The 20,337-nt window shown below is 40.5% G+C and overlaps 1 protein-coding gene across 1 annotated transcript in view; it reads right to left on the bottom strand.

Moving 5' to 3' along the window:
* Positions 1-20,337, bottom strand: part of rngtt (RNA guanylyltransferase and 5'-phosphatase) — a 72,044-nt gene that overhangs the window by 23,998 nt on the left and 27,709 nt on the right. The window contains exon 11 of the mRNA XM_012836014.3: positions 11,577-11,741. Within this exon, the coding sequence (XP_012691468.1) occupies positions 11,577-11,741 (165 nt within the window). The remainder of the gene's footprint in view (positions 1-11,576; positions 11,742-20,337) is intronic.

The raw sequence follows: 20,337 nt of genomic DNA, 5'->3' as shown, positions 1-20,337 counted from the left end.
TCTGGGAATGAAATGATCTTGGTGGGAAATAGGGGACAACTAATTCTTTGAGGTAATTTGGAGCTAAGCTGTTTAGGGCTTTGTATGTTAGAAGGAGTACTTTGAAATCAATTCTACTTTTGACAGGGAGCCAGTGCAGAGAGGCAAGTACAGGTGAGATATGTTTATATTTTTTAGTTCTAGTGAGTGTGTGAGCAGCAGAAATCTGTATACATTGGAGGCTCTTTATTGAGATGATGCTACATCCGGACAGGAGAGCATTGCAGTAGTGTAGTCGTGATGTAATAAAAGCGATGTAATAATTTGTTTTTAATGCATCTTAGAGGGATAGGCCTTTGGCAATATTGTGTAGATGAAAAAAGGATGTCCGAGATTTTTATGTGTGAGTCAAGTAGGTCTTGGTTGATAATTACAGCAAGATTTTTGATACGAGTGTAATTTTTTAGGTGCCTACAAGCATAACTTCAGTTTTATTGGAGTTAAGGAACAGGAATGTGTTAGTCATCCAAGCTTTTAAATCTTGCAGGCAGGCTTCTACAATTTCATCAGGTTTCATGAATAGGTAAAGTTGGGTGTCATTAGCATAGCAATGGAAGTTAATGCCATGCTTCCTTATGACAGCACCTAAGGGTAGCCAATACCAACTAAACTGCATGCCAGCGGCCACTGACCAGAAAGGAATGGTCATCATTAATTTCTATAGCATGAATAAAAACAATCCTTTTGTCTTCGACAGAAAATTATTTTAATCGGGGAGTACTTTTGGCAACTTAAATGAAGTATTTCTAAACTTTGGAGGGCAGTGTATAACCCTTAGAAAGCCCTACACAAACTTTGTGTTTTTCACTGCCTTTATTTCAAGGTCATCTCAGGCTACTGAGATTTTTCATCAGTCAATAAGAACTATCTTCTTAGTGTTGTCTTTAAATGACCAAAACAAAAAAATGCCTTCATAGAAATGGCTAATACCAAAATCCTGATTATAGGGCCATATAATGGGTAAGACGTGGATTGTGGAGAAATCGAAATTAAACCAAAACCGAATTATTTGCTTACACAAAACTGATTCTGCCCTGCTGATTCTAATGATACACATTCACATACTTTGTCAGTGAGTTATAGAAGGGACATGACCCATGATAAGAAGCAGACCTTTAACATTAATCTACTGAAATAAAAACTATTAAAAGTATCTAAAATCTGTGAAATATACACCTATCCAAATTCCACAGACAAGGTTCCACCAGGGCAGCACAAACCCAACCTCATCTTTTCGCAGCCCTACCGACATGATAACAACTTTGTCATTACCTGTAGCTTTGAGGGAGGAGATAGACCATGTGGCAATCCGTCCACTGTAAACAAACAACTCCACCCAGGTCCAAGTAGAATTGCTTTATTTTCAGGGAAGCCCTGCCATTTGGCTCTCACATGATTGTCCAAGATCAAAGAGCAAAGATACACTTTGCAATGGCAGTATACTTTTCATTCACCCGAATGTATTTAAGGTAAAGCTTGATTGAAATGGTTAAGAGTACAGAAACCTGTTATTGTATGGAACACGTACGGTAGAGAACTTAAAGTACAGAATGGATTTAGCTTTCTCAGCTACCTTATGGTAGCCTACCTTCTCCGTCAAAAACAAGAGACAAAACAAAACAACCTCACTAGCATATCATATGGCAGCCAGCTGTGTCTGATGTGAGCTTTGCCTATTATCTTACATTCAGAGCAGACTCTCAAATTACTTTAGTCTTTATCAACAGTTCTGTCGGCACAGTAAATATCAGTAAGCCATCATATCAAGTATGATATAGTAAAAACAGTGACATTAATGTTAGCAATCAGCTATATTGGATCAAAGCAAGTCATTTCATACATGTGATTGAGGATGATATTTTTGCGACGGGTGTTTCAAATGCTCTGGTGCCTAGCTTATGTAGTAGCACATAAATAGGCTACGTGGTTTGATAGCTTTGATAGCTCTGCAACTCAAACAGCCAACCTCTACCTCCTACCTCTGCTACTCTAGCCTACGTTAACTTCTCTCCATATTATGAAGAAACGGCATTAGTGAAGGTTGTAAATGACCTCAGGATTAATGCTGACTCCAAAAATCTGTCCTGGCCCTTCCGGATCTGAGCGCAGCTTTTGACACTGTCGATCACGATATCCTTATTAAAATACTTAAAATTGTGTTGGCCTCGCTGGCCATTCTAACTGGCCGGGAGTACTTTGTCGCCCTTGGGGACCACAGCTCAAAACACATTTGTATGACCTGTGGGGTCCCTCAAGGATCCATTTTAGGGCCCTTACTTTTCAGTCTATACATGTTACCCCTTGGTAGTGTCATTAGGAAGCACAACATAAATTATCATAGCTATGCAGATGACACCCAGCTCTATACTTCTGTAACACCCAACAATTACAGCTCTATTGATTGCTTGGTAAATTGCATTGCTGATATAAATGTATGGATGTCACAACACTTTCTCCAGCTCAACCAAGATAAAACAGAGGTATTAGTCATTGATGAAAAAGCCGAAAGAGAGAAACTATCAGCACATTTAGAAACACTAGCACTTAACACCAAGCCAGAAACCTAGGTGTCATATTTGACTCACAAATATATTTTAATTATATTTTTTTCAAAATTTAGATCTATCACTTAAGAAACATTGCAACCGTTTCTCTCTCAGGCTGACACTGAAAGACTGATGCACGCTTTTATCACGAGCAGGCTAGACTACTGTAACTCGCTTTTGTGTGGTCTACCAAAACGAGTCCTCACTAAAACAAGATGAAGGGCGCACATCACACCGGTCATAAAATCATTGCACTAGTTACCTGTTAGTTTCAGAATAGATTTAAAAATGATTGTACTAGTCTATAAATATCTCCATAGCCATGCACCATATATAACAGACATGCTCTCAAGTTACACACCCAGTAGATCCCTGAGGTCTTTCCGGCACCGAACTCTTAATGGTTCCAAAGGCCAGGACAAAGAGACATGGAGAGGCAGCTTTTAGTTTCTATGCTCCCAGCCTTTGGAACCCCCCCCCCCCCCGATTTTCTTCTTTGAGGCGCATTGTGTTACCTCCTGGTAGGAAATGCGCCATAGAAATAAACTTTGATTTGATTTGCTTTGATTTTATATTATCACTATAATAAATCCAATTCTATGGACTGACACATTTTATTGTTTTTTTATATTTGTTCCATATTGTATTATTCCAGGAAAGCATCTTCTATACATTATAATTTGATCCATTGTATGTTTGGATTTGGACAACAGTATTTTCAATAAACTGTAAAAGGCCTTTATTCCCTAATACCATTGACAGTGGGGAACGGGGACTTACCTGTGACTAACACCTATCTCATCCATGTGCATGACATAGGCCAGTGACTTTCAAAACAAACAGTGTCTCTCCAAACTTATAGAAGTTTAATAACCCAACTTAATGAAACTGATGAATGCTTTAATTACCCCTGTGTAGCTAATACTTGTGTCTATAATGTCAAACGCTCAAAACCTCTTTGCCACAAACACTAAGTGTGTCTATATTTACAATATCTCTGAAAATAGGTTTCTGAAAACTGTGTTTACAGTTGATTTAACCAAAAATGCATTCTTACTGCTCTCAGGATGTTGTTGGTGAGCACTCTGGGAGCAATGATTTTCGATGAGAGGGAAAGATAAAAATGTCAAACCATGTCAAATTACCTCAAATGTGCCTGACAGTCCTCAGATTCCTGAGAGTTAAATAATCCTCCTGATTTAATCATAATTCGCAAAAATGCCCTGTCTGTACATATCTGCTATCCTGAAGTGAGACACTGGCTCACTAGTTAGCTAACTATGCTACATGTCATATGCATGTAATGTTGCTGACTAGTATCCACCTAGGTACCAACAGAATGTTCGCTAGCCATTCTTCATTCTAAACAAGCTCAAGTTTACTTCAGTGTCTAACAAGATGAAGATTAAGACAAAAACCTATGCCAAAATGGGCTTCTTTAGAAACAAAGATCACGTAAAAAAACACAGCAGGTGTTGTTTTTTGGTTTGTTGCTATTTTGAAAGTAGCCCACGGCTGCAAAAGTAAGTTTTGTCCCAGATGATACTTATCATAATAAAAGGTGAGCAAAATGTTTGCGTGTGGTAACTAACTAACTAACTTCTGAGTTGTAACAGACATACATAGAGAGGAGAGAGAGAGAGAGAGAGCGAGAGAGCGAGAGAGAGCAAGTGCATCTGTCAGGGCATACCTACAGTATAATCACGTAAGACTGGCTAAGACCAAATCTATTAAGAATAAGAGACACATGCTGTGTAGAAAATCATGACTGACAGACCGGACCAACCTTTCAAATGACATACAAGCAGGTAAAGCGAATGTGAGCTCTGGTGATATGGCGTGCACGTCTGATACAAGACTGCAGTTGCTGCAACCTTGAATGATTCTGTCCACCAGTGTTCCTCCCAAGGATGAGAATATGCCACAGGTCTGTATGATGAGTGCAGCTGGTTATAAACCCTGACATGTCACTGCTTATAAAAGTTCCAGTCAAGATAAACAGGCTTCAAAATAGCTTCACGTAGAGGCCACTTGCACCGGGTGGTTCAGAGTAATACCTATAACATGGGTCCCAAAGGGTCTGTGCATAAAAACACAATCCGTATGGACATTTTGAAGATGAAGGTTTTATGCAAAAATGGTTATAAGGCAGGCGGAGTATGTTCCCTTTGTAGTGGCACTGAACAAATCAAGATAACACACAAATAAATATATAAGCGTATATTATTTGGAAGTGATTGCTGTCAAATAGAGGCACAGAAGTATAGACATAGGAGTGAACATGAACACACCCACATTTACAAAGAGACACAAAGATGAGACTGCACAGAATAACGCAGGATAATGACAGAAATATGCCCCATGGTCACAACTCCCACAACAACCACTAAAGATGGTCCGAGGCCAAATCTGAGGGCTCTTCAAATAAATGAGGTGTCCCATCTGAAATGATGTTCACAGCATGTGGTCTGACAAAGCATTGATCTGAAGCAGATCTTTCACAAAATCAGTGAATAAAATCAGTGAGCACTGTCGATACCTTCTACCTTCCTCCTAGTCCTAGTTAAAAATCCTTGGTGCACACACAGTGAATCGCAAAAAAGCAAAGGCCTCTATCCGTGAATTTCAATCTATAAATTCAGACTTCTTATCGAGGCAGGAGTGTGTCCTATGGATGTGAAGGCAAGAGGAATGTTCGAGTCTGTTACTCAGCTGCAGCTTGAGCAGATTTTATCAAGTTGTCACCTGCTATCAGCACCCAGATGACTGGTGATGCATTCAAGATGGTGAGGACACAAGCACTAATCAGTATTGGCAGCTAGCACTATGCGGCAAAAAGAACCATCATGAACATCCACAAAGATCATCTGCCAGGATGAACATATCTATGATCTGCTGATATTGCAGACCAATTTCTCCATTGCCCAAAAGGCCTGACCCAATGACCTGTCGCCAGTATTTTGTATACTGAATATTTTTATATGCATCAGTACAACTTGAATTGTTCAAAAAAGACCCAATGCATTTTAAATGCAAAAGAGTCTTCTCTGGCGAGGAAAAAGTACTGTCGCATTTTGAAACAGTTTAACGTGGGGTCTCTACGCATTTTGAAACAGTTTAACGTGTGATCTCTTCGCATTTTGCATCTCCCCAACACTCTTTGGAACTCTGACCATTCTGAGAGAAATACCCCAAAACTACAGACCTCACTTCAATACGATTCACAGTTGAATGTAACGGACATAAATAGAGTCTTTCATACAGCGGGAGCTCCTCACGACAGCCCCAGGATCATGATCCCAAGGGGCTCTATGGGAGAGACGGGACTCTGACAAACAGAGAAGTGATTGTCAAAATGATGAAGACTCAATGCAGTTGTCTGGCAGCATAGATGATTTTTTAATATTCTGATACAGTCAAATGTCTAGAACTGTGTGAGTGAGCATGGGTGGGTGGAGTAATGGCACTCCACTTGAGATAAAGCTTTCTTCCATCTCTTGCAAAGCACTGCCTCTCCCTGCCCCGGAGTCAGAACAAATACCTCGGAAAAGTCTTCCAATTTCTCAGTTTACTTGAAAAGAGGTTTCATGCTCTGATACAAATATTTTTGGATACTGCAGTGGCTACAATTTGTGCAAAAGAAATAAAAATACTCCATCCTCCTGCAAAACTTAATATCAGAGAGTCTACTTTGACAATGAACAGCATGTGAATTAATATTGCATGATGATGCAGCACACACACACATCCTGTCTCCTCAGAATCTGCCAAAAGGATGCTTGTTTACGCCATCTTTAAAACAGGAAATGAATACCAAATACATATGTTTCTACATTTTTACTGCTCTTTTTTCTTCTTTTATTCCATTTCACAACTGTCCTCACTCACATTGATCATCTTTATTCTGAGGGGTATGAGATTCTAAGGTGTTTTGTGATGATGTGCTAATACAGTGATACATGGTTAGGGAGCACCTCTGAATGGTCATGGCATGGGCACATGGCTGCAGACATAGACATGCAGACATGTAAAGTCTTCAGTATGCAGTGGTTGTGTGCAGACATAGACATGTAAAGTCTTGAGTATGCAGTGGTAGTGTGCAGACATAGACATGTAGAGTCTTCAGTATGCAGTGGTAGTGTGCAGACACAGACATGTAAAGTCTTCAGTATGCAGTGGTAGTGTGCAGACATAGACATGTAAAGTCTTCAGTATGCAGTGGTAGTGTGCAGGTATCACCTTCAAGTCCCTCTCTAAAAACAGGACCCATGACTGAGCTCACAAGGCCAGTAAGATGGTGTCCACAAAATAACGCAGTCTGTGCTGTCCACTCCTCCCTAATGCAACAGTGTCTGAGAAATGTGCCGTGGAGAACAGGGCTTGGGCACTGGCAGCTGATTCTGTGGAGTCTTCTGCTGCTCCAGAGATAATGTGGCCCATGTGTTTCATGACAAACAGGCCGCGGTGGGTGGTGTGATGCCTGTGACACATCTATCCCTGGCTCAGACCCAATCTCCTCCTAACAGATGGGATTCAGCTCGAGCTCAAACCTAGCACATCCACACATCTCACTAAAGCCAGCTTAAGTTCACCCCATGTATTTATGAATACCTCAGAAACAAAACCAACCCTATATTTTTGTGTTTGGGGAAATTACGAATCCCACCTAGGGATTTACTTCTCACAGAAGTCTTCACAGCATTCCCAACACCTGCTACAGAAACTATGTGCGTTTGGGTTTTAAATGTCATTCTAATGAATGTTTTGGCTGTACTATCTACATTTACACTTAGTCATCTAGCAGACGATTTTGTCCAAAGCGACGTAAAAGGGAGAGAACAGTCAAGCTTCGAGCATTAGAACCCTGGTGTAACAATAAATGTATGCACCAAAAAATGACCTGAGAACTGGCTGAATTAACAGGATCTTAACTAATGCCTCTGTTCTAAACATGTCTGTGGCTTCCTAGTCCACAGAATAATGCACCTTTTCATAAATCCATATCTCCATCTCTTATTTTGACTTTTTCACTTCAGCTCCTAAGTGGGTACTGATAGGTGAAAATTCACCCTCAAGCTACTTCAGGACTCCGGAGTTGTCAATCAGTATATTTATTCAACAAGAACAATTGCAATCGGGCTCACTCACAGCACAAGGATGAAAATGAAGCAATTTCACTTACATCGTCCAGGGTTTATATACTTAGATTTATCAAATGCTGACGCCGTACGTATCATAGTCAAAACAAGGTTCTCGTCCGAGCTTCTTGTATTTTCTCAGGGCCGAGAAAACAATCAGTGGCGCCAGTTAATCAAAGTTACACACATACACAGGAACACAGAAAAGCCATGTCCAGAAAAGCATATAAGATAATTATTAAAAGAAGGCACTTGATTCATATATTCAAAAGTCATTAACAGTGTTTGGTAATTATCTCCATCAGGTACTCATTAAGAGTTTGAGTTGCAAGGTTGTTACAATGGAGGTGAGACTTTGATATTCTAGCCAGTGGATATAATCTATGGCTGGAGGCAGTACTGCCTTGCTACAACTCTAGCCCTCGCACTAAGACAATGGGGAACTAGCACTGAGTGTCTAGTAACCGCTGCACTATTTATTTTTCATTTCAGGGTTTTAACAGACCTCTGAATACACAAATTGCATGCAACCACATGTAAATATAATCCCAAAAAGCCAGTGGAAAAAAGTTAGGATTTGAATCATTTCATGTTTAAATGAAACGTGGTCAGACTTTGTAGGGTTGGTGACGTACACCCAAATGACGCAAATTGTGCAATTCTGATGTCTATACAGCATCCGGTCTGTTCTATACTTCATCAGCAGCATGGGCTTTCCCTAAGGGCCGCCTTCATGCAGCTCCTCAAGTAGAGAAACACAACCAAGGCCGTCAACCAGGACCATTTCACGTCAGCACTCGTGTCTCATGAGGCTTTAACCACGCAGCGTCCCAGCACGGGTGGAGTATTCATTACCTTATTACTAGCAGCTAAATGGATGAGTTGCTCTGGGAGTTCAGAGTGCCCCGTGCTGTGTCTGACCGAGGAAGCTATGGAGCTGTGATGGCGAGCGCCCCAACACATCACGTCACGTCACTAGGTCTCACAGCAGCTAACTGCAATGGTGTTCACAACTAGACGTAAGCTGACGTATGTATATGACGTATATAAATATATACAGTCGTGATGGATGGTTTATATACTTCGACCCTGTAAAGCCCACCACTCTGGAGACTGCACACACTATTTCACCATTATATATGTGTGTGGCTTCAATGGAGTTTCATTAGATGGTTTTAATTCCCATTGCAACAAGGGTAAAAACATTGTGACTCATCAATGTGGGTTTTAATATCAGAGGACGGACCTATTTGTCAAGAAAACAATTCTATCATGTGGGGTTTTCAGAGTGATAGGACTGTACATGTAATAAAGGCTGTGCTGGTGTAAGACCAGGTGGAGCAGGGCTGGAACACTTCCCCTCTTGTCGTTCATGGCACATGGCCAGTCTTAGATTTAAAAACCTGCTTGTCCTGCCTTAAAGGATGTTACAGATTCACAGAGTAAACTGCTTTTGCTACAAGAACGTTTTTCACGCAATCACCCAAATCACACAAAAATGCATCGTACAGGTTGAAGAGTGAGCCAATACCGTAAACACATCCCAAACACCTCCCAGGTCTTCAGCACGGGAAGGACACGATTTTGCTCTGAATGTAGACCACCAGAGATTACACAAATAGAAAAGAATGAAGAACTACACAAATAATAAATCACACAATTTAAAATGTCCCATTAAAAAGAATGACACAACATTAAATGCTGAACAGTCCATTCTGTCCATCTGTTCAACTGTCCAATAATATGTGCCTGGTAGCAATACTCTTAGAACTGTACTGTAATTGTATTGGAACTTATAGAACTACTGAATTCTGTATTAAAGCTTGCATACAGCAATACAATACTGACAAATGTCCATCAATAGTCAGTGACCAAGTGGTTAGCTAACCATGCCTGCTTTGTACCACCTGCCTTGATGGCCCTCTGCCCACTTCAAGGCCAAGTGCTAGTTGTTTCAAAATGTAGCTTCCACATTAGTTAGTTAGATTAGTGGTGGTTCCAAAAGAGACAAGGATGGCAATCCATCAAGAATTGGGAGTAATTGTGGGGTGAAAGTCAGTCAAGTCACAGATAATGATGTGACTGTGGTGACCCACTGCCGTGCACTGGTTTGCTATCAATAATGAATATGTTTTCCCTTAATGACTATACGTGACCTGGTAGGAGCTGTACTGTACATCTGATTTGGCAAGACATGAGTAATTTTATTCTTAGAATCACAAAACTGATAAACAACTACTACCAATAGATGACTTATTGTACTGAGCAGTCCTGCCTTATTGGACTGTTTTCAACTGCTGAGAATGTTCTTCTCTAGAAGCAGGATTGAAATGGTATCATGGAAGAGAGGCCCCTGGCCGTTCAGAGAAACATGCTGTGAACACATCTGATGAGTGTGTATATGGATCTCCATCTGTGTTTAATTGGCTCAACAGCTACATCTCCATTTAAGTAGAGGGTGGTTCAGTATGAGCCTCTTCACACTCCACTCCACATACCCCTCCAGGGCTCCTCTCGAAAATCAGAACTAATAGACCCTCCACACACATCAGGGTCAGGACTGATCCGATCACATGGAACTCCGTGCGGCTTGACTTTTACATTTGACAATGGATACAAAATTGTACTGTGTTTAGTCCATCGCATTAAGTATTCAAACGCATTCAACTCTGAAATGCTGCGATGATCTTATTCGGAAAAAATGGGTGAGACTGTGTGGGCAAGTTCCACAGACAAACAGACCTTATGTGACCCTCTTGGATTATGGGAATGTCCACAGCTTCAAAAACCCTAGATATATAATAGAGCAAAGCGGGGCCCTTTGCTCCTATGGCCTTCTCAGCCACAAGAACAGAGATGCTGCTGTACTCCAGCAGATGGCTGGGGTGGAGGACAAAGAAACTCTTAAATAAAGATGGAGGCACTGGTGACTTCACCCCCAGAACATTCCAACAAGACCGGACCTATCCATCTCAAAAAGGGATGTGGGACAAAGACTCAGACATGAGGCAACCAGACAGGGATCAGGGGTTGGTCAGAGGGTTAACAGAGTCATTCATGCACCACGGCTAAAAGGCACCAGTGGCTACACAGACATAAGTGATAAGTCCTGAATTCAGACGGACTGTGTGCAGATCACACTGTCTCATCTCCCCCAGGAGAGGCTGGTCGACACAGCTTGAAAGTCTACTGCCTCCTGCCTGTTACCATGACGAAACATCACAAGCATTTGAACTGAATGTACAGTGACACAAAGCTGAAAGAAAATTATATCACGCTAATTGCCTGATAACCTTGAACAGTTTTGTTTTGAGCGCTTAATTCTGCAGCCTTGTGGGGACATTTAAAAGCATGTGAGAGGGTCTAGAAGTGTTTGTCCTTGGGCTTCAGCATTGCACACTACAGCGGCTCCATCAGCACCAAGGCCCCACCAAGGTCCTCTCGCCAGTTTTTTTAACACTGCTGATATTGAACTCTGCCCACCAATTAATGATGAGTGGGACACTGTGGGCTATTGTTGACAAAAGTGGGTTTTTTTTTTTTTACAAGGACGGATTTTTTTGCATATAAGAACATTCGATAATTATTTCTTTGGTTTTTAGAAAAATCACAACTAATCTAGTCACAACAAATGTGTTGGGGAAAAAAGCAAATAGAGAATTCGGTCTTCTGATATTTTACAGATATAGAATATAGAATTCTGAATGATGTCATCAAGAATCGCTTGAAAGTGCAAACTTAAAATATGACTTCACCTTCAACAACTCACATTGTTGCAACATGTACAGTCCAACCAATACACCGTTCTAAGACTAACATTACATGTCAAATCTGATCCAATATGTTTCATTACCTTTCTTGTGGCGTGTATGTCGAAGAAGGGTTTGTTTCTGACACTGAAGGGCTCCTTGGTTTTGTCAATTTGCCCCGTCTTCATCTTCTCTTGCCTGGGGAAGATGATCTCTTTCTCTATGCAGAAGAGCCGGGTGTTGAAGTCGCACTGGCCCACAGGGTTGTCCTGGAAGACATTGGAGAAAGAAAGAACACTCAATCAATACCACCACCCCAGTGTTATTGTAGTCACTTCTGTATCAAGGCTCTCCATGTTTTCAACTTAAATGTTCATAAATGCACCAAACATGACCTTTTAAATCCTGTTCTGGAACACAGAGGAGCCATAACTATTATCGATACTAATGCAATAAAGACAGATCACTGCCAAGAGAGCCAAATGATTATCATGACACAACTTCAGACAAATGCCTTGTATGCAAATACTTTTTGGTGTAAAAACTTTTTATTTTTTTTAAGATTTATTTATGGGCTTTTTAGCCTTTATTTGGAAAAGACAGTGAAGTATTTTGGACAGGAAGTGAGGAGGAGTGAAGAGGATCGGGAAATGACAGCAGGCCGGAATCGAACCTGTGTCCCCGCGGGCATTGTAGCCCGTAAATGGGGGGCTTATTGGGTAAAATTAGATTTAACAAGTGACAGTAACAGTGTAAATAGAGATTGATTTCAGAAGTTGTAGAAACCAGACTAAGGACTTTGGAGGGCAACAGTTCCAGAAACAAATGGATATATATATAGTCAATATGAGCCCATGTATATGGACCTTCTTGCAAATATCAAACCCTCTTTACTTCAACAAGTCTGTCACTAAAGTAACTAAGCCGCTTTAGGGAAAGCAGAACATCTGTGGGCATGTTTGGCACAATAGTGTTCTACTGTAAACCTTCATGACAATATTGCAATGAAAGAGTTCATAAAGAGTAAAGTTTCACCTTCACCAAATAGATTCAGCTATTTTTGAAAAGTCTCTGAAAACCGATGTACACCTGCTACGTGTAAGGGTAAGCACATTTAATTTCATTTCATGTTCCATTTTAAAGAGCCATTTTTCTGACCTTTTCATTCCTCCAACAGCATAGTGAGTTCTTGAAGTGTACAGACAGATTACCCCAAGGTAACTGAACACTTAGTTTTAACTTCACATTGGGATCCAACCTGTTTATTAACATAATGGGTGTAAAGAAACACGTGTATCTACCTGACTGGTGTTGAAAATATGTACATTACCAACGATGTATGTACTGTACACTGGATCACACAACCAATTCATTTCTGCTCCCTTTCTCCCTCTCTCCGCTTCCAAAGCCTTCTTCATCGTCTCTCAGTCTTCCTTTCAAAGGCCAAGCCTCTCCACCTCATCGACTGAAAGGTGACTGTTCTTGCCGTTGCTCTTGGGAGCATTAGGCCTTAATATCCTCAGACAATGCTCTTTGTTAAATGAAGTATAGAAATCCAAGATACAAACAGAATCAAATTGACCTCCCTGCCAGTATTGCATAGATCATGTGCTTTGGAACCCGAGACACTACACTTATTACACAACTAATGCGAGTCAACAAGCCACTATAATTGGATATTTTCCTATATTTACAAAGGCATATTACTAACCTTTATCTACTTGCGTATCTTGCAAAACGCCTTCACTTTCACTACTCATTTTCCTAATTCAGTGGGTGTCAAGGAAGACACAGACTGAATAAAACATAATTGCCTACCTCTAACAAGCAGCCGTTTTCCCAAAGCTAATTTGTTTTGCTGTTTATTTCTCCCCGAGTGGCAATTCAGTGCCATGGAAACAGCCCACTTTTTGCTGGAGATCTGAGGATAGCGTGAGAATGAGCATGTAGAGGATTGAGTGCCGTCACTGCAGACGGTGCATCAGAGGGCTTGTGGCGACGTGCCAGGGGTAATGAACGTTGTTTTAATCTCCCCTCTCACATTCACGCTCGGTCTCATAGGCACACTCTCAGCGAGTCACCATGGCAACACCTGCCTCTCATGTTTTCTGCCCTTGGTCTCTACCTGTCTGAGCATCGATGCTTGGCTTCAGATGACGGGTCAATTTGGTTGTGTAGTCACAATAACAGCCTGACCACGGGCGGAACACGTCTGGAGGTCTCTTGGCAGGAAGGGTAATCATTGGCAGATCAACAACAACAACAGGTTTGTTCTATGTCCAAACAGCCAAGATACACTGGATCTGAACAACAACAGGTTTGCTCTATGTCCAAACAGCCAAGATACACTGGATCTGAACAACAACAGGTTTGCTCTATGTCCAAACAGCCAAGATACACTGGATCTGCTGCATCTCTCTCTGCTGCAGTGCTTTTAAAAGTTTTAGCTTCAGACAAGCCACTCAGTTTTTGGCATGCACCACCTATGCCCACTGCAGATCAAGATGGCCTATGCTGAGGAGTCCTTCAGGACTACTCTTACTGGCTGTGCATTGTGTCAATAGACACCATGTTAAAGACATATGCACTTGTGGAAGAGAGAGGTGCACTGGATTTTAACAGAAACAGATAGGAACTGGAGAATGTGATCTTATCCCTTACCAGAAGGGCTCAACATTCACTTTTTTGAGCCATTAACTTTCCTTTGGTTTATTACTTGTATGACAAGCCAACTTACTTGTCTGGAGTATAACAATTATTTAACATTAGAAGCAAGGGCACCCAATGAAAAATGTGTTATAATATGGACATCATGCTTAGTATTGGAAGCAGCCTTAAATTATCTTACATGTCCTGTAGTTGGGATTTAAAGTGCCATTTATGTAATTTATGTTCAACAGGTTAATTTCATTTCACATTGCCATACCTACTTAAATACAAGAAAGGGTGAGCATTTTTCGTTTATCTTTCTCATTGAAAGTTTCCTGACAGGGTAAGAAAAAGGTTTTGCATTTTGTGAGCATGGCTATGCCTCCAAGTCCAATCATCCATCCAATCATATTTAGGGTGACAGAACTTAAACTTTTATTCAATTTCAAGCAGGTGGCCCCTGAATAAAAGTTTATGTTGGCAGTCACTGAATAGCCAGACAAGCCAGTCTGGGTACAATCCAGTTGTGAAACTGGAAACATTTACATAACAATTGAAGGCGAGTCCGTAATTCTAATCCAGTACACTTTTGATCAAATTCAGGGAATTGCTCCTCACACTCTCTAGCTATCTGTTCAGTGTGTGCGCTCCAAAACCCAGTCCTGGTTCTAAAGATGAGAAGCAAACATCGTGGCTTGGACAGAACAATGAACACTTCACGCCAATCAACATGTTGTTATTGGACAGTCATGAAGATGATATATCCCTGTTAATTCAGTCAACCTTAAACAGTACTTTTACAGCTAGGATGCTAAAAACATTAACTAGCCAGATTGCCTTAGCCATCACATCTTGCCATCACAGTTCATCAAATCTGAGTAAGCAACAGAGCCTTTTTCAAACCTTTTCAAAATGTAGGTCTATGACACCCTAGCACATAAAAAGTGTGTTACTCTTACATCATTATTTGTCAAGCGCCACTTGTCTCCAGCACTACACACTGGCCTTAGAAGGCCAAAGCACATAAAGCCACACACCCCAAATAATGATTGCTATTGCCAAGGTACTAAGCTGATAATATGCACGATTATCAGGGGGGGGAATATAAAACTGGGACCCTTTCTAATTTGTGTTTTCAGTTAATTACATTGTTTTAACTGCTTTCCTTAAGGCATACTTTAGAGTTTGGCTAAAAATTAAATGGAAGGATTTTGTACGTCTAAAAAGATGTAGCATATGTAGTTTCTTATCTCTAAACTGTGCGTGCACTGAATTGCATATGAAGCAAGTAAAAACTCACCTCTCTCCTAGCCAAAAAATACAGCTGGTGATTAAGTGAGGCACTTAAAATATCCATCCAAATTCAGCACAAATAAACCAATTCATACCAATCAGCTTCTCTGCATAAAGTTTCCTAAATCCAAAGTGCTTTCACAGTATATCTGAGATGACCAGACTTGGCAAGTTTGACGGACTACTTTCAAATGCAAATTGGTGGTGTGGACTACCTCCACTCTTCTCCACTCTTCTGGGATCGGCACTCAGAAGTGGGCTCCCTTTTTCTTCTTCTCTTCACTAACATGGAGGGATTTAAATATGGCTTAATTAACTAGAGCCCTGCAGGGGTCCCCATCCACTCACATACAGGGAACATTCAGAAATATGAAGGTCAAGACATTTATTGAAGACTGCACATTGATGCCACTGCACATCCATGCGAAAGGAATAAGACATTAGATAGGACAGTCTGTATGAAGGGGGTAGGAACTAACAGAGACCTATCCTCCCTGGCAAAAAAAGGTGTGTCAACATGTTTGAGGTTGGGCATGTGATGATAGCGAGAAAGAGATCCATGAGAGTCCCATCAATGAGAAGCACAAGGGGAAATGTTCCATAGTTTCCATGACTAGACTAGCTCTTCTAGTCATAGTCATTTTCAGACTTAGATTGAACTCCGGACAATACTCTGTCTTTGCGTGGGTGGGTGGTACTGTATGTATGTTACTCTATGTAACACACGTCGCCCGTGCAATGCGTGGACAATGCCTGGGTGAGCTCATGTATAAACATGCGCGGCAAATTGTCAGGGCCATTTCCACTTCTTCCATCCCAAACACTGAAGGACAGCAAAAATACACCAAAGCCAAAACTCACCACTCTCCCAGCCAACGAAATAGAGCTGGTGATGAAGTGAGGCACAAGTCTATCAAGTTTTAGATCATATCTTAGGGAGTTTGTCATTAAAACAACAGCCGATTTGGGACACTAAATTCCTAGTTAATCTTTGTTGGTAACTTTAAGATGAGTGGATATCTAACACTGGCTAAGATGCAGTAAATAATCGCTAGTTCCAGAGAGAACATTTTCAACCTCTGAATCACTTATGTATGATTTAACCAAAACATTTACTGTGGTGAGTCTTGCTGGGAAGGTTAAATAATTTGCACTGAAGCCAATGTTATATCTAATACTGGAGTTGTTGATAGTTACTAGGCAACAGGACTTTCATTTTAGATTGAAAGGGACCAAGTAAAAGTGGAGTGTGAAACTATATCATGCAACTCAGCGCAGTTGGTCACTCCTCAGAGCACGGTACATCCCCCAGGCAGCCACATCTAATACACATTATGGTGCGAAATTTAAATGGAAAAACTGCCTGTGAAACAGCAGCATATTTTACTTCATATTTGGTAAGCACTGCAGGGGACAATATGGCCTGAAGAGAATTTATAGGATTAGAGAAATGTGCCTCAACAGCCTGAGCTCATCAACAATTCTGAAAACGTAACATCACATCTCCTAACAGACTAAGCAGATGATCCAATCAGAGTTTATGTCCTCATACAAATACAAAGCAAGCACACAAATAGAGTAGCAGTGGCTGTGACAATAGATTTTGAATATACTGAATGCAAGGGTGTGGAAAGAGGTGACCCAATTTGTCTCAAAGATTTCCATAGCAAAGAATTAGTGGAGATAAATGATATCTGATTAAGCCCAGAGGTAAATAAAGACTAAGTGTATGAGACACATGTGCTGAAACATATGCTGTTGTAACTGGAAAGAAGGGAAAATAGAAAGATAGAAAAGGCTGCTGAATCATTACAGAAAGAAAGCATCACATGCGGAAGGAAACCCAAACCCAACAGCCATTTGAGGAGGAAAACATTGAATCCAATAGCTTTACATAACATTTCAATAAGGTGGATTCTATCATGCTGGCATCTATACATAGCATGTGTAAAAAATAAATCCTCATCAAAATGGTGCAGGCAAGCAGACAACAGTAAATTAACTCAGTATGCACAACCAAAGAGAGACAACTCCTACAAGAACGGCAAAGATGACATCATATTCAAAATATGAAAAATGCTAACGGCTATCCTACACAAATAGGAGTATAACGCTATAGCCAGTGAATGAGGGGCGATCATGTTCATGCTGAAATGATCAGATCTGAGCCGTAATGAGAGTCAAATTTGCCGGAAAGAAATGTGATGTGATGTGATGGATGGGAAATTTACATTATTATTTTAATTGAATTAAATTGAATTGAATAATGGGGAAGTTATGGAAGTTTATGAAGTTCAAAGTAACAGTAACAGCCTAAATTACTAAGACGATCAGGGTGCGCTCCACACATTTCACACTTAACTCTAACAATCGCTTATAGTTGTTGAAACAGATCGGGTTGCACTGACCCCAACGCTTTGAGTTGCTTTATGAACTGCCATACTGAAAACACTTGTTTCATTCAAGTCCAACGGAGTGGTACTACTACTCTCTCTCTCTCTCTCTCTTTCAGCTCTGGATAAAACAGGTCTGTTACACTCCTACACATTTTCCACACAACTGTGCTCTGATCTCGCCAAACTTGAAACCAAAACCCTGCCAAACTGGCAAGTGGACCTTTGCTTCCTTCCTTACTGCAGTCATCTTCTTACTCGCATTCAACCGTGCTCATGTGGACCATGAGGAGGATGCAACCCATCAAGCAGCTGATAAATGATTGACTGTTTGTGCTTGTCACTTGTAGCACACAGCATACTCAAGGGATGTGATTAGCTGTCCCTGAGACATGGAAGGAGCACGCTCAGGGTGTGTTCACGCAACGGACCTTTGCTTATTTATTATGTGCTTTTCAATTTTGCATTTAACCAGCCAAATGTAAACAAAAATGTATTGAAAAGCTATTGTTTTATTAGCCTTTACTGGCCTACTCTGATGCTTTCTAAAGTATGCATGTAGTATGTATGTCGTGCATATTTTTTTTAAATCACAAGTAAAAAAAAAAAACTAGTTTTGGACAGTGCAAAAACATACACTGAGGGATGAACTGTTTAAGGTCACTTGAGGCCATCCTCTAAGGTCTTTAGTACAACTACAACAGGGCTCAACATTAACTTAAAAAGTGGTTCCCAAGCTTGGCAACCAGGAATGAGCTTTTGGTTGCCAAATCCAATGAAACGATAGCTAGTTATCTAGCTAATATTCTCTTCAATTTTACTTTTTTAAGGGTGCCTGTACAATTTATTTGCATAATTTCAACTTTGCAGCTAATTAGTTGATATTTACACACCCTAGCATCAGCCATCTGTTAAAGATGGCTCCCTAAGGTACAGTTAGATAGCTAGGTTAACTGCCATGAAACTTTTTATTTTTTTATGACGGTGCAATGAATTATTGCTCTATTTTAGTCACTATACTACAAACCTGACCGCGCTCATCCTATTGATGGTCCATTACTTCTGTCACGATTGTTTAATGTCTGTATGAAGCCATTTAACATCATCTGCAAATGGTTGTGATCTCTTCTCTCATGATTGCCTTTGATTGCTGTGGTTGTCTAGTTGCTTTGCTAGCTAACTAGCCTAAATAACCTTAAACGGTTTAAATAGTACATTTGCATATGAAACTAGTTATCTAGCTGATGTTACAGTCTCCTCAATTTCACGTATAAAATTGTAATAGGAAAAGGTAGAAACCCTCAGGGTGCCTGTGCAGCTTCATATTAACACAAGTTAGTTCATACTACACACGCTAATAACTACTAACTGTCAAGATGGTTCCCAAACCTAGAGAAAGTGGGATACTTCATAGCTAGGTTAACTGGCATGGAAACTTGCATGTTTTACACCCTTTGCAGAAGTTCATGCTCCATAGCATACAGTCGGATGGGAAGATTGAGCGTGAATGAAAATGTGTTATCTATCCAATGTTTTTACCTGATACATAAATGGTAAACTTTTATGAATGTGAAAGACGGAGAGACCCATTCTCCATTCTTTACCCGTCAGAGTAACTGTGTGCGTTGCAAACTACCAGGATAAACCAAATGCATTCCCAATGAATAGGTCGCGCCTTTGTATTAACTGCAGGGCTGCAGAAAGTTTACAAAATCAATGTATAAAGCGTGGTCAATAGTCTGGAAATATACCAATATTTAGCAAGGTGTTTTGGTAACACTTTACTTGAAGGGTACCTATAGAAGCATTCTATAATTTGGGATGGGTATCGAGAACCAGTACTAAATTGGTACAGTATTGAAGTATTGATAAGCTCCTTGACAAACAGTGCTGCAATCAGTATGTATGTAACATTAATGAATTCTAACATAGCTGGCATTTTGATGGTTGGTGCTAGACTGATCGGTGGGAGGGACGCTCTGTTTTGTGTGACAGAAGCGTTTGCATGCTACGTTTTTCAATCGTGTAACTCACTGTTTTTCTGTCTTTTGAGCAGTGCTTATTCCAAAATGTAAATAGTTAGGCCAATGTAAGTTCAATATATTTCTATTCTGCTCGATACGGCGAGTAGCAAAAGATTAGCCTCCTAAAAATAGGCTACCTATAGAGTCTGTCTAGCATATGTCTGTCTAACGTCTTTAAATAACTGCTATAATGACAACAGACAAAATGGCAGATAGCAACACATTTTAAAACATTTGTCTTCTGATTGATCAGATTGCCTGTCAATCAAACTACTGGCGAAAGGTCAATTTGCAGGTGCCATAGGTACACCGTTTTGGAATACTGTGCTTTGTCAACAGCTTGACAGGACTGTCACGCCTAGTTACGGTTGCCAATGTAAGATTGAACAGAGGACTTTCTAGGGAGGGGCTTAGCAAAAGGTAAATTGAAAACATTGACCTTCTCTTTCAAAAACAAGGACATTGTGATTCCACACTTTTTAATGGTAGAGTATAAAAGACATTTG

The sequence above is a fragment of the Clupea harengus genome, chromosome 15, assembly GCF_900700415.2.
Source record: "Clupea harengus chromosome 15, Ch_v2.0.2, whole genome shotgun sequence".
Lineage (NCBI taxonomy): Eukaryota > Metazoa > Chordata > Actinopteri > Clupeiformes > Clupeidae > Clupea > Clupea harengus.
This window is presented reverse-complemented; position numbering and strand designations above follow the sequence as displayed.